This window comes from Primulina huaijiensis, chromosome 8, assembly GCF_012295235.1.
Source record: "Primulina huaijiensis isolate GDHJ02 chromosome 8, ASM1229523v2, whole genome shotgun sequence".
Taxonomy (NCBI): Eukaryota; Viridiplantae; Streptophyta; class Magnoliopsida; order Lamiales; family Gesneriaceae; genus Primulina; species Primulina huaijiensis.
In genome coordinates, this window is record NC_133313.1 from 19,230,958 (window position 1) to 19,252,473 (window position 21,516).

At 36.0% G+C, this 21,516-nt stretch overlaps 3 protein-coding genes across 3 annotated transcripts; all 3 read left to right on the forward strand.

Moving 5' to 3' along the window:
• The first annotated feature begins 8,938 nt into the window (after positions 1-8,938).
• Positions 8,939-9,955, forward strand: LOC140982149 (WUSCHEL-related homeobox 5-like). Its single transcript, XM_073448567.1, has 2 exons — positions 8,939-9,296; positions 9,712-9,955. Exons 1-2 carry the CDS (start codon positions 8,939-8,941, stop codon positions 9,903-9,905), a joined length of 552 nt encoding a protein of 183 aa, XP_073304668.1. The 3' UTR covers positions 9,906-9,955.
• A 2,012-nt stretch (positions 9,956-11,967) lies between these two features.
• On the forward strand, positions 11,968-16,855 carry LOC140983276 (26S proteasome non-ATPase regulatory subunit 7 homolog A-like). Its single transcript, XM_073450244.1, has 10 exons — positions 11,968-12,304; positions 13,135-13,227; positions 13,313-13,394; positions 14,654-14,750; positions 14,860-14,935; positions 15,117-15,175; positions 15,343-15,465; positions 15,741-15,798; positions 15,898-15,983; positions 16,458-16,855. The coding sequence occupies exons 1-10, from the start codon at positions 12,118-12,120 to the stop codon at positions 16,527-16,529; spliced, it is 933 nt and encodes a 310-aa protein (XP_073306345.1). The 5' UTR covers positions 11,968-12,117; the 3' UTR covers positions 16,530-16,855.
• Positions 16,856-17,404: 549 nt separating this feature from the next.
• Positions 17,405-21,194, forward strand: LOC140982592 (coronatine-insensitive protein 1-like). The gene is made up of 3 exons (XM_073449160.1): positions 17,405-18,117; positions 18,769-19,273; positions 20,227-21,194. Exons 1-3 carry the CDS (start codon positions 17,624-17,626, stop codon positions 21,043-21,045), a joined length of 1,818 nt encoding a protein of 605 aa, XP_073305261.1. The 5' UTR covers positions 17,405-17,623; the 3' UTR covers positions 21,046-21,194.
• Positions 21,195-21,516: the final 322 nt, after the last annotated feature.

Genomic DNA, 21,516 nt, shown 5'->3' on the forward strand with positions numbered 1-21,516 from the left:
TATATCTGCCAAATGCATGAAAAATCAGTGGCAAACAAGAATTTTATTGATGAAAGTCAAAAGTAGACATTGTATTTTGATCCTAGTTGGAGTTTAGTGATCACAAATTACTGACATGGATACTGAAACTCGTTGACTGTGTTAGTGAAAAAAAATGTTGGATAAACTAAATTAAATTAAATTAAATTAAATTAAATTAATCCCCTCCTTTTAAGGGGTAATGGGGACACAAACTAGGCGACATAAAGCCACCAAAATTTGAGATTTGATAGAGAGATTGAGACAACACATGACCAACCAAAAGGGGGACCAAATTGGCTTTTCTAATGTCCAATGCTTCTTGTCTTAGGCTCTTAGCTTAGCTTAATATACTTATAATTACATCGAGTTCTTTGATTGATTATTATATATAATTCATAAAGTTAGATTTATTTTCAATTAATCCAAGAAACNGAATTTTAAAAGGGATTGTTGTCAAGAATTGAGTTAGGCCATCACGTTTGTTTCTTAGGGCTTGTCTAGCTCTCTTCGACTAGTCGTTGACAGGGGTGGGCGTAATTAGGTTAAAACCAAAAATCGATACAACCCAAAATTTCGGTTTAAACACTTCGGTTTTTCTGATTTTTCGGCCGTTTTCGGTTTTTTTAAAAAAGAAAATTATGTTTTTCAGTTGTTTTTCGGTTTGGTTCCAAAAAAACAGAACCGATCGAAAATATTTAATTAAATACTAAAAATTGGATTTTTATAAAATATGCGGCATATATTTGGGCATTTAATAATATACTCATATTTTATGAATTATGTACCATGCATTTGAGCCTTTAATATATTTTTATATTTAGTAGTGACAAGTTATCTTATTTAATTATCGGAATTACTTATTTGATATCGGAACAATTTATGTTTTATTGTCATTGAGTCTAAATTTTGTATTGCAGTAATCAAATGATGTATTATATTAATATTAGTTCTAAACAAAATTGTAGTATTGTTTTCATTTTAGATGCAAAATCATAATTATTTTAATTTAGTGTTATTTTTCTTTGTCTCTAAAACTAATATTTCAGTCGGACATAATAAGTTAAATTAATTACTAAAACCGTATATAATCGATCGAAAAACCAGACCGTATTAAAAAAACGAACCGTTTCATACTAAATATTTTCAAAACCGAAAAATATAACCGTGGTAGAGTAAAACTGGACCGAATCGTCCGACGCTCACCCCTAATCATGAATATTTTGTAGATTGATTTTTTTTTAGAGATATATGGTTATTTTTACTCTGCCAGAAAGCAATTTTTGAATTAGTTCAAAGGCTGAGTAGGAATGTACATATATATAGTATAATATCTCATGTAAGAAGATCTCACGAAAATATATTCGTGAGACGAGTCGATCCGATCTAGTAATATTTTTTCATAAGTCGGGTCGGGTCGGGTTAGAGATCTGTATCACAAAATTGACATGTGAAATTGTTTTATAGGAGGTTTTGTGATATATTTATATTTTGAATTTTTGCCTACTCACTCAAACAATGTCATTAATAAAAATCAATCTAATCTTCCTATACATATATAGATGTCAATGTTGGTGTGGATTCTCCAAGAACATCTTCATTGGATCTGCAACTTGAAGACATGCAAAACTCAGAAAGTGTGTTAGCAAATTCGAAGTCGAGGAAATATAAAACTTTTTGTCTTTTAAAACGAATTTGTCCCGCACATGATACTCATTAGATATAACAATCGTCTCTCAAAATACAAAGACTTCCAACTTGTGCACTACAAATTACAGGTTCCATAACTAGAAAATGAAACAAACTCTTTTTGAGAAGAAACAAGAACTTCAAAATAAATGCAAATGCTTTTATTTTATTTGATCCTCTCAAAGTTGATGTTATATTGTCTCATTGTGTTAATTCATTCAGATGGATAGATATTTAATTTATAAATCTCGAAAATGTGACTAAGATACACTTTTTGGTGACAAAGATCCATGAAAACTTGCAACTCTTATCAAGCTGCGCCGCCAAACACCTGGGCACCGCTTAACGAGAGCTTAGGCGCCTCCCTCACGCCCTGGAAAATTCTGTGGTGTAGAGGGGGCCTTTAGGTGCCTCCTCTGTATAACATCAGGCGCTTAAATACCTCTCATGTGGCTTGAATTATTCCAGGCCACATTCTCAAAGAACATCTTCATTGGATTTGCAACTTGAAGACAATAAAACTCAAAAACTATGTTAGCAAATTTGAAGTCCAGGCAAGAGATAACTCTTTATCCTTAAGGCGAATTTGCCCCGCACATGTCGTTCACGGGATTTGATAACCGTTTATCGATATACAACGAATTTCAACTTGTGATACTAGCACTACAAATCATAAGTTCCATAACCAGAAAATTAAGTAAACTACCTTTTGAGAAGAAAGAAAGAAGAAGAAATTCAAAATCAATGCAAATGCTCTTTCTTTGTTTGATCATTTTAAGTTAATGTTATGTTGTCTCTCATTGTGTTAATTCATTCAGATCGATTGAGATTTAAGTCATAAATATCGAAAATGAGACTAAGAGACATCTTTTGATGATAAAGACCCATTAAAACTTGCAACTCTCGTCAAACATCGCCGCCACACACCTAGGCGTCCCCCTCTATGCTATGGAATAAGCTATCTTGATCTTGGCCTCCCTAGGGTCTTCTCTTATGAGATTTCCCATGTGTCATCACTAATAGAATATCACACCATTGGAAAGTGGTTTATTTCGTCTCTCCAACACTTGAACTCAGGATCTCCAAGTTTAAGTATCTAGATTCCTAGAGTTTTGGTACCATCAAGTGTTGGGGAAATGAAATGAACCCATTTTCCACTGGTGAAGATATTTTCTGAATAATGACTCATGAGAAAGCTCGTGACAGAGAAAACTCAAGAATGTCGGTAAGAGAATGCATTAAATATTTCAATGAATGAGGAAAAGGCAAAGTCACGTGGGAATAAATGAGAAGACGTGTATGGAAATTTCACGGGAATTTGAAGAGGAGAAAACGCGTTTTTATACGCGTTTTCACACTGACAGAGGCTTTATAAATAGAGCTCCTCCCTTCATTCTGAAATTATCCCTTCTTCGAGTTTTCTCTCGTCTAATAGCATTTGAGTGCTTAGTTCTATAATATTTGTGAGGTGTTTTGTTATCCTGTATTAAGAGAGTGTGTTCTATTTGGAAACACAGTGAGTGAGTTGTACACCACAAAATATTATAGTGGAAATTCTTTACATCTTGCCCGTGGTTTTTACCCTAATAATTTTTAGGGGTTTTTCACGTAAATCTCAGTGTCCAGTTTATTCTTTATTTTTGGGTTTTATTATCTCAAATTACCGCAAGTGGGACCAACAAGTGGTATCAGAGCCTTGGTTTAAAATTTCTTAAAATTCTGAGTATGCTCTGTGGTTGCAGCCTAGACTGATCGTCCACATCAGAAAAGATTTTTTTTTTGAGATTTTTATTTAAGGCATGATTATTTTATCTAGTCTACTAAAATTGTTGTAGACATAATGGCGGGAACGTACGAGATAACAAATTTCAACGGAAGTAATTTTATGCTGTGGAAAATAAAGATACAAGCAGTTTTAAGAAAGGAGAATTGCTTGACGGCTATTGGAGATAGATCGGTGGAAATTACGGACGATGGAAAGTGGAATGAGATGAATGATAATGTTGTTGCCACTTTACACTTGGCTATAGCAGACGAAGTTTTGTCAAGTATCTCTGAGATAAAAACAGCCAAAGTTATCTGGGATACTCTGACAAAGCTGTACGAGGTCAAGTCCCTACACAACATGATTTTCCTAAAGAGAAGACTTTATACTTTTCGGATGGCGGGATCCTCATCGATGACCGATCATATCAACACACTAAATACTCTATTTGTCCAACTCTCTTCCATGGGACATAAATAGGGGAAAATGAACGTGCGGAGCTTCTACTTCAAAGTCTATCAGATTCATATGATCAACTTATCATCAAAATTACCAACAATATTCTTATGGGCTTTCTAAGATTCGACGATGTCTTAACTGCGGTTCTCGAAGAAGAAAGCCGACGCAAGAATAAGGAAGATAGGTTGGTAACATCGAAGCAGGTAGAGGCTTTACCGATGATAAGAGGAAGATTCATGGACCGTGACTCCAGTGGAAGCCAAAGACGAGGTAGATCAAAGTCAAGAAGTAAGAAGAAAAATATTTACTGCTTTAAATGTGGCGGTAAAGGGCACTTCAAGAAAGAGTGTACGAGTATTGATAAAAGTTTTCAAGGAAATGTGGCCAGTACTTCAGGCAGTGGTGAAATATTATTCAGCGAAGCAGCAACTGTTGCAGAAAGCATGCACAAATTTTGTGACACATGGATTATGGGTTCAGGAGCGACGTGGCACATGACGTCTCGGAGAGAATGGTTTGATCATTATGAACCAGTCTCAGGAGGATCTGTATTCATGGCAAATGATCATGCCTTGGAAATCGCTGGGGTCGATACTATCAAAATTAAAATATTTGATGGCATCATTCGCACCATACAGGAGGTACGACATGTGAAAGGACTGACGAAAATCTTTTGTCCTTGTGGCAATTGGATGACATCGGTTGCAAAACTCGTATTGAGAACGAGATCATGAAAATTGTGAAAGGCGCGCTTGTGGTTATGAAGGCGGAAAAGGTTGCTGCAAAACTGTATGTATTTTTGGGATAAACACACAAAGAGGCAGCACTAGTTGTTGCATCAAATGGTTCAGGAGAAGAATTAACAGTGGTATGGCATAGAAAGCTCGGGCATATGTCAGAACGAGGGTTGAAAATTCTCTCAGAACGGAAGCGGTTGTCGGGACTTACAAAAGTGTCACTACCCTTTTGTGAGCATTGTGTTACCAGTAAACAACACAAATTAAACTTTGGCACTTCTACTGCCAGGAGCAAAAGCATATTGGAATTGATTCATTCGAATGTTTGGCAAGCACCGGTTGTATCCCTAGCAAGAGCGAGATACTTTGTCTCGTTCATTGATGATTTCTCTAGAAGATGTTGGGTGTATCCAATCAAGAAAAAATCAGATGCTTTCCAGATCTTCAAAGATTTCAAAGCGCGGGTTGAACTTGATTCAGAAAAGAAAATCAAATGTTTGAGGATTGACAATGGAGGAGAATATATCTGTGACGAGTTTGATGCATTTTGTCAACATGAGGGCATCAAAAGACAATTCACGACGGCTTACACACCTCAACAGAATGGAGTGGCGGAGCGAATGAACAGAACCTTGTTGGATAGAACAAGAGCTATGTTAAGGACTGCGGGTCTAGACAAGTCATTTTGGGCGGAAGCAGTCAGAATCGCTTGTTATATTATCAATCGTTCTTCTTCAGTGGCGATTGATCTGAAGACTCCGATGGAGATGTGGTCTGGGAAGTCGACAGATTATTCTCATTTGCATACATTTGGAAGTCATGTGTACGTTCTATACAATGAGCAAGAAAGATCGAAGCTAGATTCGAAATCCAGAAAATGTATCTTCTTGGGTTATGCTGATGGAGTAAAATGGTTTCGCTTGTGGGATCCTATTGTTCACAAGCTTGTCATCAGCAGGAATGTTATCTTCGAGGAAGATAAAATAAAGGGAGACAAAGGCATATTGAATTCAGAAACTACTATATTTCAGATGAAAAATAGGACGGATGAAAGTCAAAATTCTTGTGAAGCAGTACCAGAGCACGAAGAACAAGAACATGTTGAGTCTGAAGTTTCCAATGTGAGGTAGTCAACTCGAGACAGAAGACCACCAGGTTGGCTTTCAGATTATGTCACTGAAAGCAATATTGCATATTGTCTATTATCAGAGGATGGTGAGCCATCGAGTTTCCACGAGGCTACTCAAAGCTCGAATGTATCCTTGTGGATGATAGCAATGCAAGAAGAGTTGGAGGCATTAGACAAGAATAAAACTTGGGATCTTGTTACACTACCACGAGGAAGGAAAGCCATTGGAAACAGATGGGTCTATAAGATCAAGCGTGATGGCAATAACCAAGTGGAGCGGTATCGTGCTAGATTGGTGGTAAAAGGGTATGCTCAGAAAGAAGGCATTGATTTCAATGCGATATTTTCTCATGTGGTTCGGCTTACAACAGTCAGAGTAGTGTTGGCATTGTGTGCGGTGTTTGACCTACATCTAGAACAGCTAGATGTGAAAACGACGTTTCTTCATGGAGATCTTGAAGAAGAAAGCTATATGCTTCAGCCAGAAGGTTTTGCGGAAAAAGGCAAAGAGAACTTGGTTTGCAGGTTGAACAAATCTCTGTACGGTCTCAAACAGGCGCCAAGGTGTTGGTACCAGAGATTTGATTCCTATATCATGAGCCTTGGATACAACAGACTGAGTGCAGACCCTTGTACGTATTTTAAGAGGTCTGGTGATGATTATATCATTTTGCTGTTGTATGTAGACGACATGTTGGTAGCAGGCCCCAACAAATATCATGTCCAAGAATTGAAGGCACAGTTGGCTAGAGGATTTGATATGAAGGACTTGGGACCAGCAAACAACATTCTAAGGATGCAAGTTCATCGAGACAGAAGTAACATAAAGATTTCGCTTTCCCAGAAAAATTATTTGAAGAAAGTCTTGCAACGCTTCAACATGCAAGATAGCAAGCCAATATCGACCCCTCTTCCTGTTAACTTCAAGTTATCATCCGAGATGTGTCCTAGCAGTGAATCAGAGAGGATGGAGATGTCTCGAGTACCATATGCATCAGCAGTGGGGAGTTTGATGTTCGCCATGATCTGTACAAGACCGGACATTGCTCAAGCAGTGGGAGCAGTTAGTCGGCATATGGCGAATCATGGACGAGAGCATTGGAGCACTGTCAAGACGATCCTTAGACACATTAAGGGTACCTCGAATGTTGCATTATGTTATGGAGGATCAGATTTTACACTCAGGGGCTATGTCGATTCAGATTATGCATGTGATCCTGATAAGAGGAAATCTACTACTGGTAATGTGTTTACACTTGCAGGAGGAGCAGTAAGCTGGGTTTCAAAACTGCAGACAGTTGTGGCGTTATCTACAACGGAGGCAGAATATATGGCAACTACTCAAGCTTGCAAGGAGGCAATATGGATTAAAAGGTTATTGGAGGGGATCAGGCACAAACAAAAGAATGTTCCTTTGTTTTGTGACAGTCAGAGTGCCTCGCACATTGCAAGGAATCCAGCTTTTCATTCCAGGACTAAACACATTGGAGCCCAATTTCACTTTGTGCGGGAAGTAGTAGAGGAAGGAAGCGTGGATATGCAGAAGATTCATACGAAAGATAACATAGCTGATTTTCTGACCAAGCCAGTGAACACTGATAAGTTTGAGTGGTGTAGATCCTCAAGTGGCCTAGCAGAAACGTAAGCAGCAGGGAATGACAAGATTGAAAGGATGTGTGGAGATGTGTTTGATTCTCAATCAAAGCTCCAAGTGGGAGAAATGTCGGTAAGAGAATGCATTAAATATTTCAATGAATGAGGAAAAGGCAAAGTCACGTGAGAATAAATGAGAAGACGTGTATGGAAATTTCACGGGAATTTGAAGAGGAGAAAACACGTTTTTATACGCGTTTTCACACTGACAGAGGCTCTATAAATAGAGCTCCTCCATTCATTCTGAAATTATATCTTCTTCGAGTTTTCTCTCATCTAATAGCATTTGAGTGCTTAGTTCTATAATATTTGTGATGTGTTTTGTTCTCCTGTATTAAGAGAGTGTGTTTTCGATTGACAGTACTAAACGAATTGGAAATGGTTAAAATAAATTAAAAACTACTAATGCATATGAGAATTTCTATATATATATTATTATTCTCGAAGTGGAGATGCAAACGTATAGTTTTGCTTTCTTGAAATAAAATGAAATTTATAATTTACTTATGAATATTAATAATGAATTTTTAATGCAGAAAATTCTAGGAGACTCCTCTTTGTCTGCTCTGGGCTCAAAACTTTGAACAGTGGCAGCTTTTGTGCATCTCTATCTCCCATTCAACACAAAAAACCAAGCATAAATTATATATACACACACATACGTAGACACACAGATGTATACATACATATAAACAATCCCATCAAATATTCATCATTTTTCTCGCATTCCCTAAATTCAATGCACTACTGTCACATAGCCAGAGTTTTTTACTGCTTTTTAACATTAACTTACGTGATATGTATGATCTTCAAGAATAATATTAAATAGTAATAACAATAATTTATTAACTTGGCCAAGAATACATTTATATTTTCTTGGCGAATCGAAGTGATCAGTTGTTGTGACTTGGATCATGTCTCAAGTTAAATTAATTCTAAATTTTATTGTGGAAATTTGGTTTAAAATACATTAAGTTCTCATGTTATTTTATTTAAAGTTAGATAGTTATCATATAAACAAGAATTCATATTTGATGAAGATAAAGTTAAGCTCCTGCTTAGTTATAATTATTTAGTAATTGTTATCATTTTCAGTCAACAATTTACGTTTATTCAAAAAAATTCTCTTCTTTTAACATGTGTCTATATATTCTCCTTTTTTCTTTTTTTGACAAAATACATGTTTCTTTTCTTGAAAATTGAAATATCATCAAGAGTTTCTGTTAGAGGTGTGTGCATTATATTGTCTTATATATATATATAAGATATATATGTATTGGTTTTTGAGTAAGTACAAAATATATTATTCATCTGTTACCAACACAAGATTTAAACTTAAAAAAAATCCAATAATGGACATGTCCTAGTTAGTGGTATGTGTTTATAAGTACGCTGATTACTGAAACTCACTTGTACCAGAGTTGGAAACAAACCCTTGTATCTTCTATTAGAAAATTCTGATCAAGATTCACCAAAATTACACTTAAAATGGACGAGTACTCGAGCAACATATGCATTCATCCTCCCGGCGGCGGTCACTCTGGAGGAGGCGGCGGAGGTGGGACAGGGACCAAGTGTGGGCGGTGGAACCCGACAAGCGAACAAGTTAAAGTTCTGACGGATCTGTTCAGGTCAGGGCTTCGTACCCCAAGCACCGATCAGATCCAGAAGATATCTTCGCAGCTCAGTTTCTATGGAAAAATCGAGAGCAAGAATGTGTTTTATTGGTTCCAAAATCACAAGGCCAGGGAGAGACAGAAACGCCGCAGGGTTTTGGTTGAAGATCAAGCAAACCATGAAATCACTACTACTGATATTAATTACGTTAAGGTTTCAACTGCAAAAGGTAAGCTTCCATTCATTCTTTCATGCCGAATTAGCTCACTTAATTTCTAGCTAAAATTATGAATTTCATTTATGTATTTATATGTCTGATATATTTTTTGGAAATCACCAACAGATTGTGGATGAAAAATACATAAAGTTATGACTTTCAATCAAATTATTTGGATCAAAATCAATACTAAAATAAAGTTGGCGGATATGATTGAGCCACCATGAATCCATGTAGAGTTAAATTTTTCGAACTATACATATATAGTTAAGAGACAAAATATGAAATCTTGTTCTTTATAGTTGCAGAAAAACATTCTTTTTCTTCTTCTTCTTCTTTTTTTTTTGCATTGATTCAAGCATGCATGTTCTATCTTCACAAGATACTAAATTAAGGTTCTTTTACTATGTGATTAATTACAATACAGGTTCAGAGACAAATAAAGTTTCAGAGCCGGAAAGAGTGAGAGAAACTTTACAACTCTTCCCATTGAACTCTTTCAATGAAACAACAGGTTCCGAAAGGATCAGATTATTTCGGGATGTTTGCAAGGAGAATTCGAAGTTCACCTACGCAGAGATGGATCATCCCACGTTGGATCTCCGATTAAGTTTCGTTTAGGACTCGTAAAAGACTTCGAATATGATCCCATATGGCTCTCAACAGCTGATATTCTGGCATAGCTAGGTTTTCAAGAGTTTGTTCATGAGACAATTGGAGTTGTTTTAAATAATTAGGGTTTTCAAAAAGTTACCGAAGAAATATGGAAAATTAACTATAGCTAGGTTTATCGGTAGTTCTGATTTGTTGTATTAGTGGTATGTGACTTTTGGTTAAATATGCATCATATTGTTTGGAAGCTATAACAAAAGGCTTTATTATTATATCAATCCTGTAAAAATAGATTTTTTATAAGACGGTCTCAATAATATTTATCTATGAGATGAGTTAATTCTGTTTATATTTATAATAAAAATTGATATTTTTTTTTCATGGATGACCCAAATAAAATATCCGTCTTACGATATTAATAATTTTTTACAAAACAATAAGCTTTTCTATATAATACAGTTTTGAAAATGACTATAAATTAATATAAAATATGAAATGATTTGAGTATAAATGTTTTGAAATAAATTTACAAAATAGCTAACTTAGTTATCCTTGTTTAACATAAAATATATAAAGGTACCTAAGAATGATACATATTGAGGATGTACTTTCAAAAAACTACTATAGATCGGTGCTCATGTTTAATGTAGGATAAATTATAATTGTAATTAGGTAAGTTTATCTTATTGAATTTTTGTCCTATAATTTATAAAAGTTTGGTTTTCATACATGATTTATTTTTGGTTTTGGTTCTTTTTATGCCCGAAAATACTAAACCCATCGAACATTATTTATTTGGTACTGATTATTTTCTACGCGGTACGTGTGACTTGAGTTAAACTTATATTACTCGATCTAAAATTAATCTAACCAAAAATAAAAGAATAGAGCAACACGAATCTCAATACTTCAATTTTTGTTTATCTATATTTTAATGTATATAATATAAGGTTTATTATTGTCACATTAGTTACTTAGAATATTATCGGTGTCAAATAAATAATATTTTGGGGGTTTTAGTGGTTTCGGACAACAAAGAACCAAAACAAAAAAACTCAAGTTATTGTATGAAAACCAAACATTGATAAATTACTGGACTAACTCAAAATAACCAACGTACAGGATTGAAATTGAAAATTTTTTCTGTAATGGAAAACTAGCCAGTGATGAATATATTTTACGTTAAAATTTAATACAAAATATGTTTTTTTTAGTATTTTTTGGTCAAATTTTAATAAGATAGGAACATATTTTTTTCCAGTCAAATATCGTTTGAGTATTTTTATTATATTTATATATTTTATGTTTATAATTAATCATAAATATAATAGGAAGATATAATTTGATAAAAAGTTATAAACATAGTAGAAAGACGTAAACAATCACAAAGAAATTACGGCGGGACGAGGTGGATTTACCATGCTTGCCCCCAAATTTTATCTCCACCTCCGTATCCGTCCCAATCCCTTTTTTTGGGTTCGAGAAATCTTAAACATGAACTCTCAGGATCAAAACCTCATATTTGCCTCATCTTCATTTCAAAAATATTAAGACAAAAACTTGTGTGAGACGGTCTCACATGTTGTATTTTGTGAGACGGATCTCTTATTTGGGTCATACATGAATAAATATTACTTTTTATGCTAAGAATATTACTTTTTATTGTGAATATCGGTAGGATTGACTCGTCTCACAGTTAAAGATTCGTAAGACCGTCTCACAAAATACCTACTCAAATATTAATGGATGGAGAATCTCCAAACCAAAATTTATTAGTATAATAATATTATTAATGAGAATATTAATATTAATATCAATAATAATAATAATTTATTGATATTAATATTAATATTAATATTTTTTTGGGGACGAGTTCAAAGATGAAGATAGTATCTCCATATCCGTCCCCAAATATTTCTAGGATTTAAAAAAATCTTAGAATTCGAACTCAAATCCAAAAAAATCAAGTATTTTATCTTTTTTCCAGTTTTCTCGGGTAGAGAAAATTGTAATCACTTCAAATAAGTTGGTATGTTTAGACTCGGCCTGCTGACAAACAAATTTTATTTGGGCCTGGTGACCCAAAGATTGAATCGGCGTTCACAACAATCGTCCAAGCGTAAGAAACAACAGAGCTTTCCGCCCAAGAAATCGAAACCAGATTTCCCCCTAAAAGCCCTAAAAAGTTAGAGAAGAAGAGTAGAAGTGAGAATCGCGAGATATGGACGTGATAAAATCTCAGCAGATATCGTCGCGGCCGATTGAGAAGGTGGTGGTGCACCCACTGGTGCTGCTGAGCATCGTCGACCACTACAATCGCGTGGCGCGTGATACCAGGAAGCGTGTCGTTGGAGTTCTTCTTGGCTCTTCCTTTAAGGGCACGGTTGATGTAACCAACAGCTACGCCGGTCGGTGTTTCAGATCTGACCCTTTTTCTCACTATAGACTGTTGAATTTTTATTTTTGTTGAATTTCAATTGGTTGGAAGAATTGTTTTATGGCATCTTGTAGGGTCGAATTCGGAAGATGATAATTGCTTCCGCTGGGTATTGTTTAGGGTTTAAGTTTTGGGGTGTGTTCACACTTTGGAGGAAAGGTAATAGAATAATCGGATGGGTAGCTGCGGTTAGGAATCTGAAGAGAATTGTACGTTATGGTATTAGCTTCCATAACATCATTTAATAGTTAGTGGGGAAAAAGTAAGGGAATTCCTTAGTCTTCAAGGTCTGAAACTGAAATCAGGAACGTGTCATTGCAAGAGTTTTATATTGCTCAAGACGGAACTTTCTCTACATTTTTATTGGTTGTGTTGTGTTGAAATGATCGTGCTTCCGACTATACATGCATTTGATCGACATTGGGAAATGTCAATTTTGTAATTTTGTCCAAATTTTAAGATTAGGGTTCGATTACATTCAGCAAGACATAGGTTTCTGACTTAATGTTAGATCTCGAGTCTTTTTGTCTATGTGTCAAATTATCTATTTATTTTCTTCAGTCTCACTCTCTCTCAAACACTATCTTGCTAAACAAATGTTAATATACTTGTAGTAAATTTGCAATGTTGAGTTTTGAGAAGGTATGGAAAAAATTTAAAACGTAAGGAATGTTTGATTTGCAGGAATCTTCAAATTTTGTCAGTCCTAAATGAACTTCCAACTCTAGTAGGGTAAATTTTGTCCCGAGTTGAATTTTTCCTTGCTTTCCTTATAAATTTCCATTTGGATGATATATGCAGTTCCATTTGAAGAAGAAGATCGGGACCCGAGCATTTGGTTTCTTGATCACAACTACCACGAGTCAATGTTTTCCATGTTCAGAAGAATTAATGGTATGTGATTTACCATGATCCCAAATTCTTATTAGCCACTTTGTGAGTCCTAATTTTAACTTGATTGATTTATAAAACATGTCAGCAAAGGAGCATGTTGTTGGCTGGTATAGCACTGGTCCCAAGCTCAGGGAGAATGACCTATCTGTTCATGGGCTTTTTAATGAGTAAGATTTCTGCCCTCTCGAGGAACATAGGTTTATTCTTTGTTTAAATAGGAAGTGTTTGATTAACAGATCTGTATTCTTGGCAATTTCCGGATGTTGTTTCCATGTATGCTACAAAAACAGACATGGAGTTAAACAATTTGCATGTGGGCATACTGTAGAAGATGCTTTGCGTATCTAAAAATGTTCGAAAGCTTGTTTTTAGAATATATTAGAGTGCCATCTTGAATGTAATATGCAAACATGGCCTATATGTGGCAAGTCCTTGCTTCGTCCATCATTTCCGAGATGGAAACTGCTTGATCTGACCAATAGAATATTTATGATGATATGTGGAATCCTGTTGAAACCCCTTGGGTCCAGCATTAGCAGTTTTGCGTTTAATTTTTCACTCTTTCAAATATTCTCATCATTTCTTTGGTAACTCGGTGAATTTTGCATCATTCATTAAATTTCTCCTTTTCCCCAAGTTTGTTCTATTTCTAGGATACCATGACAATAACTCTCTCTCTTGGAGGCTTGTTTCTACCTGAGCTGCTGTATCTGTAAATATTTTCTTAGCCATGTGTATTCTGTGGTGATGTCCGATATTAGTGTTATTCTTACTGTTTCTGAGGAGGTTTTGGGTGATTGGAAAAACAAAATTTAAGTTTGATGAGGAGCTAGTGGAATAAACTTAGTATAATTCATGTAAAGATGATGTGACATCTGCGAAATACACTTATGCTTGAACACCCTAGAGAAAATACATTATGATTTTTCTGAAACATCATCGATCGCAGCTGTTACTTTCTCTCAAAATATTGCAATCTTGCCAATGATGCTTTCTGATCGTTCATGATTATGTGATTAACCTCAACATATTTTTATTCGTGTTGTGGAGCTTAATAGTCCTATTAGAAATAGATTACTCTGGGTAACTCTGGAATTTCCTTTGTGATTCTTATTGGTTTGCTTTCTTTTTCTAAGTTTTCTTTTCACGTGTTAAAAACAATATCTTATTCAGATGTTTTTCCTACTCGTTCACCTTTGGTCCGATCTTGGTTGATGTTGGCCATTTGACTTCATTTTGAACAGTAACCAATTTAAATTTTTTGTTCATGTTTCATCCTTCTCTTACTTACGACAGTCAATCATTTTCTTTTACCGCACCTGTGTTTTCCAATGCTCTTGGTTTTGAGTCATAGTATATCATGGTATTTTCTATTCTAATACGATGACTATTTCAATAATATTCGATAATTCTTCATGTCATGCAGCTATGTGCCAACTCCCGTGTTAGTCATTATTGATGTTCAGCCAAAAGAGCATGGGATACCAACTAAGGCCTATTTTGCGGTCGAGGAGGTTAAAGAGGTATCTTGAAGATATATCTGACATGTTTGTGTTCTTTTCCACTTTTCCGAAGGGGCAACAATATTGGGGAGAATACAGTTTTCTTAAGATTTTTATTTGTAATATGCAGAATGCCACGCAAAAAAGCCAGAAGGTGTTTGTGCATGTTCCTTCGGAAATTGCCGCTCATGAAGTTGAAGAAATTGGTATGGTATATCATAAAAGTTATTAATTTAATTTAAGATTTTCTTTTTTCCATTTTTCCACACTTAACATCGTGCTTGATGTCTTTGGGATCTTTTCCCGTTGGATTTTGAACCTGGTAAATTTAGGTTTTTTACTCCCATGTAAACTGGTTTCTAATCCCACTTATCCTGCTTATGATAGGAGTTGAGCACTTGTTAAGGGATGTGAAGGACACAACTATCAGCACCCTTGCTACAGAGGTTGTTTTAACACCCTTCCTCATTTAGTGTATATACTTTTTTAGAGAAACAATGGAATCTATTACAACCTTAAATCTTTTTTTATTTACTGAAGAAAATGTTAATTTATGCCATTCTGTTGAATAACCGAAGGAAATAAGAATCTTATAAATCATTTTCATGTGCAGGTCACTGGAAAACTTTCTGCTTTGAAGGGATTGGATGCACGATTAAAAGAAATCCGGGACTATCTGGACCTTGTCATTGAGGGGAAGCTCCCATTAAACCACGAAATTCTTTACCATCTCCAGGTATCACTTTTCATTTTTCATTACTGTTATTTATTGAGCGAGCACTTGAATCTTTCCTTTTGTGTTATTGTTGATGAATGTTTAGTTCATTTTGGTCTTTGTTTATTTGTTCTTGTTGCGTTATTCCATATTGCTTGAATAAGTGGTGCGTTGGTGTATTTTGGCCCATGATATAATTTTCAAGTTGTCCAACTCTCATAGAAATTTTTATGTCTTGCTGCTCTTCCACATCGAAATTATTTTGTATATCTTGATATGTTACTAAACTTCTGCAGGATGTGTTCAACCTACTCCCTAATCTGAACGTGTCTGAATTAATTAAAGCTTTTGCAGGTAAGACAGTTGGACGCCAATTATTTTTTTAATTTTATTCAACAATTAATTAATTTAGTCTTTCTTTAGTAAAATCGATAATATGCTTCCTCTCTACAGTGAAAACAAATGATATGATGTTGGTTATATATCTTTCATCCCTCATCAGAAGTGTGATTGCTCTTCATAATTTGATCAACAACAAGGTGAGATGGTCTGCTTTATTGTTTATTCTTTTTTGTAAGAACATTGACTTTTAAAATCCATTAAAATAAATTGATACTGGCATGGGGGTGTTCTACCGCAGATTGCTGGTCTGGGCTTCTGATTGGGTTGTAGGCTGCATGAAGCCTAAGACAGATGTGAATTTTGTGGTTGTGGCTTTTGCACAGTTTAGACAGTTATTTAATTAATTGATTGAAAGAGGAATACAACTACTGCAATACGGAACTGAGGAGTTATGATACAAACCTACAAGTTATATGCGAAATTAAATTAAAACAAAGATACTGGCATGGGGATGTTCTTCTGCAGATTTCTAGTCTGATCTTCCTATGTTTTCTTCATTCTTCTTTTGGGACTTGAACTTCAAATATTTGACCCATTTGCTACCTATCAGGGTTGCTGTATGCTAATTGTATAAAACTTGTGAGCTTGATATTTTGGAAAACTGATTGCAGATGCTTAACAAAGAACACGAAAAGGCAGAAGATTCAAAGCCAGTCGCTGTTCCTGCTGCTGCAGGTAGCTGAGTATCAAACTCCTGCGCGAGATTTCGTTTGTGATTACAATCTTGCAGCAAAATGGGAGTTCCAGGATTCAAATTTACATTTCAGCTACACCATGATCAAATATGGTAACGGGTTTCACTCAAGTCTTCCGCGTTTCATGATTTTGGCCTTGATAACATGCATCGACTTTGTAGATCGTGGGGTAATGGGATTTTGAACTTGTATTCATATATGGCACATAACTTTGTACCTGAATATACGGTAGCTTTCTGAATTAGATGCTACACTCGCTTCAGAAAATGGTGTCCCGGTAAATTCATTGATTGAATATTGCTGATTCAATTTAATTTCTCTCTTTCTTTTTCTTCATTTTCTTTGCTCGTCTCTCTTTAGTTGTTTGTTTTTTATTGTCCGGATTAGATGGTAGAATCTTTTGGAGAATTAATTTACATCTTCAGATCAAGTAGATTGTAGCCGTTGGCTATGATATCAATGCAGGTATTTCTTTCCTTCAAAAATTATTTTAACCAACATACTAATTATAAGAACAAATAATGACAAATGTCATAAAAAAGAGACTTCCAAGGCAAACAATTAATTATCAATGGATAGAAAATGGAACCAAATGCAAGGGAAAAGGCATGTATGCAATGATTTCAAAATTTACCTCAAGAAATTCCATTTTGCAGTAACAATATGGATTACCCTGTGGAATAATACCTTGCAAATTGCTCCTCAAGACCTTGACCACATTTCCCATATCTTGGGCAGCATTCCAACTCTTAATCCAAGGGTCACAAATATTGTTGTGGTTAGAATTCGAAGGATCCATTATAAAATAATAATAATAATAATAATAATAATAAATATTTATTTATATATAAACAGTTGATGGGGAAGTAAAGTTGATTATCCTGCTGTCAAATTTCACTTTGTCCTTTTCTCACGTAGCTCCGCCCGCTCTCTACCAGTGGCCATGGATCCCAATCCTTGGTTATTCCCTCGACTACCGTCCGATTAAGCCTCTCCAACTCATCTTCGCCGTCCGTCCGACAATACTTCGTCTCCATAGCAACTGTGGTCAAGGTCTGGAAACCCACCCTTGGAATTGTGGGATGGAAGAGAAGAAATCGGTTAAGGCAAGCAGCACCAGTGGTGGAGAGCACGACACCGTATGGGAGTGTGCGATCCCGTACGTTCAGGACCCACGTGATCGGGACGCGCTCTCACTCGTGTGCAAGCGTTGGTACGAGATTGACGCCATCACGCGCAAGCACGTGACAATCGCACTCTGTTACACCACCACGCCTCAGCGGCTCTCGCGGCGGTTCCCCCACCTCGAGTCGCTTAAGCTGAAGGGAAAGCCGCGCGCAGCCATGTTTAATTTGATTCCGGAGGATTGGGGTGGTTATGTCACCACGTGGGTGGAGGAAATCGTGAGGTCGTTTGGGAGAATGAAAGCGCTGCATTTCAGGAGGATGATTGTTAAGGATTCGGATCTCGAGTTGCTTGCCACTTCCGCGGCGGGGAAGGTTCTGGAAGTCCTGAAATTGGACAAGTGTTGCGGGTTTTCCACAGATGGAATTCGGATTGTGGGACGATTGTGCAGGTTGATTCAATCCATGTTTTACTTAATTTAATTCATAAGTTTGTTATCTCTGTTTTTAGCAGCCTTCTAAAAGGCTCCGTCTAGGCACAACTCGGTCACTGCCTCGATTTTTAGACTTTTAGAAGCTGGCTGGGTATTGAGGAATTATCGGAGAAATAAACAGATAAACAAGAAAATTTAGTTGCTTAGATAAAAAAAACTTCTATTGGGACTGGCAGGTGAAGATTGTTTCAGTTTTGGGATATAATAAACTTCTTAAATATTTTGTACGAGTTTTTCTATATTATTTTGTTGTCAGTTAAATTGTCAATGGCTTTGATCATCTACAACTTTAATCTTAATGGTCTTGTACAATTTGGATTATATGTTGACCAGTATAGACCAATTAAACTGAGTGGTTCCTAGAATATGAATGAAGAACCAAAAATTCTTTTCTACTCCGGAAAGGGTATTGATCAGACTGCTGAGTCGATGTGGTAACATTTTCGTCTTTTCACTTAAAAATCATCCCCTTGTTTGGTCCAATTGGTTCTCTATCTTTCTTACATGGAATTCTCATCCTTTCTAGTCGCTATTTGATTTTAAAACAGCAACTAAGGATGCGATGAGTCTCTTTGTTTTCCAAATTTAGTAATCTTTAATCCTTTTCAGGAATCTGAAAACTTTTGTTATGGAAGAAAGCTCGATGGTTGAGAATGATGGCGAATGGCTGCATGAGCTGGCTATGAACAACACCATTCTTGAGAATTTGAATTTTTACATGTCTGATCTCGTAAAAGTAAGGACCGGAGACATTGAACTGATAGCAAGAAACTGCAAATCTTTGTCCTCAATGAAAATTTGTGAATGCGATCTTTTGGAGCTCATTGTTTTTTTCCGAGCTGCTACTTCTCTGAAAGAGTTTGCCGGGGGCTCTTTTAGTGAGCCTCCTGAACAGGTCGATGAAGGCCTTAACGAGCAATATGAAAGGTATAATGCTGTGGCATTCCCACCAAATATGTGCCGCCTTGGTCTTACATACTTGGGTAACAAAGAAATGCCCATCATCTATCCAATTGCTTCCAGATTGAAAAAATTGGATCTTTTGTATGTACTGCTTGACACTGAAAGCCACTGTATGTTACTGCAAAGATGTCCAAACTTGGAATTTCTTGAGGTAAAATTTTGACATCATTGTTTAACCCTTCAAGCACTTATATCGTTAATTATTTTTTTTTGTTTGGAAGCAACTCACGACTTATGCATTTTGTCGTTTGTTGGAATACGCAGAACGATGGTTTTTTTATTACGTTATTTCTCTGTCGGTCAAGAGTTTTTTCTTATGACACTTGTTCAGTATAAGTCAGCTCATTTTTTCTCTATGGGATCAGTATCTTCATGTCCGCCAATGCATACTGTTTTTTGTTTATTAATGAAGATGGACCTCAAATCCAACTCATGAGCTACCATTTAATGGTGCCTTCTTTTCCTAAGAATATTCACAATGGAATAGAATATGCATACTGGATGAATTCCGTGATGTTAGGATGGCTTGTCACGAGTCACATAATCCGTGAAGCTTATATAAAATATTCCAAAAATGACTAGTTCTTGTGAAGAGAAGGCTACAAACTATCTAGTCTTAGATTCATAAACTAAGGAGTAAGGATCCATCGATCAAGAAACTATGTGGCAGCTTCATTTTTCTCTATTTCATGGGATTCCCCTTTTACTCAATTTTATGGGGCATAATTCAAAAAGGAAGGCATGGTGAGTGTTCTTGGTTCATTATATTGGCTCCTCTTTACACGTGTCTGATTCTTTTCGTTCCAAACTTTTACTTTTAGTTTAGTAGTTTGGGGAGTAGGGTTGGAAAATTATCACTGTTTGTCTCGATGGGACAAAAGCTCTGTTGTATCAAATAATGGAATCGTACAACACTTTTGTTCACAAGTTCTTGTTCCATATGTTTTTCCGCTGACATGTTTGGTACCAGGTATGAGTGAACAATATAAGACTTTAAGATTTCGTTGTCGCTATATTGTTTTTGTTCTTCTCAATATATATGATATATTCAGTTAATTTTCATTCTGAGTTCTGTCATTTAATTTATTGATCTCTTTCCAACAGGCTAGAAACGTGCTTGGAGATAGAGGATTGGAAGTTCTTGCTAATTTTTGTAAAAGATTGAAAAGACTTAGAATAGAGCTGGGAGCCGATGAACAAGATATGGAAGATGTGGAAGGCATGGTCTCACAGAGAGGATTGATAGCTCTAGCTCAAGGATGCCTTGAACTCGAGTATTTAGCTGTTTATGTGTCTGATATTACAAATTCAGCTCTCGAATGCCTCGGTAGACACTCGAAAAACCTATGTGACTTTCGGCTAGTCTTACTTGATCGAGAGGAAGTTATTACCGATTTACCTCTCGACAGCGGAGTTCGATCTCTACTGATAGGTTGCTATAAACTCAGAAGATTTGCTCTATATCTCCGTCCCGGAGGGTTAACTGATGTAGGCCTCGGTTACATAGGACAGTACAGCCCAAATGTTCGATGGATGCTTCTTGGTTATGTTGGGGAGTCGGACGACGGTCTTTTGGAGTTTTCTAAGGGGTGTCCTAGCCTTCAAAAGTTGGAAATGAGGGGCTGTTGTTTCAGCGAACGAGCACTGGCTATAACTGTCCTGCGGCTGCATTCTCTGAGGTACTTGTGGGTTCAAGGATTTCGGACATCTAGGGATGGTCGAGATTTGTTAACTATGGTCAGGCCATATTGGAATATTGAGTTGATACCTGCGAAATATGGTTACATTGAGGACCCGAATGGGGAACGAGTTCTAGTGGAGCATCCTGCTCATATCCTGGCTTACTATTCTCTTGCTGGGCCAAGAACAGATTTTCCGGATTCCGTCACGCCTTTGTGTCCGAATGCTCGTGCCTATCGATAGATTTGAATGCATGGATTCTTCCTTAGGTGCCTTGTTTAACATACATACTAACGCCTCTTATTTTCTTCTGTATCACACTTTCACTCTTGAAAGCCTGCTTTCTTCCTCTCTCTTAGAACGCAACTTCTCTTGCTCTATAATATTTTTTTTTAAAATCTTTTTGTTTTGTTGGGATTTTGTCCAAACTAAGACAACTCTAGATAAAGCCAAACACAGAAAGCTTATCATCTTAAAATACCAAAAAATAGAAAGAACAAAAACAAGAGGATATTTTTTTTGAGAAAAAATAGGTAATCAATCAGATGTGATCGACCATGAGTCAGTCGATTCCATCACTGCGCACTGTCTTTTGGAAAATGAATAGATAAAAAGCAAAAATTTGTGTGAGACGGTCTCACTGATTGTATTTTGTTAGACGGATTTTTTATTGGGTCATTCATAAAAAAATATTATTTTTTATGTTAAGTGTAT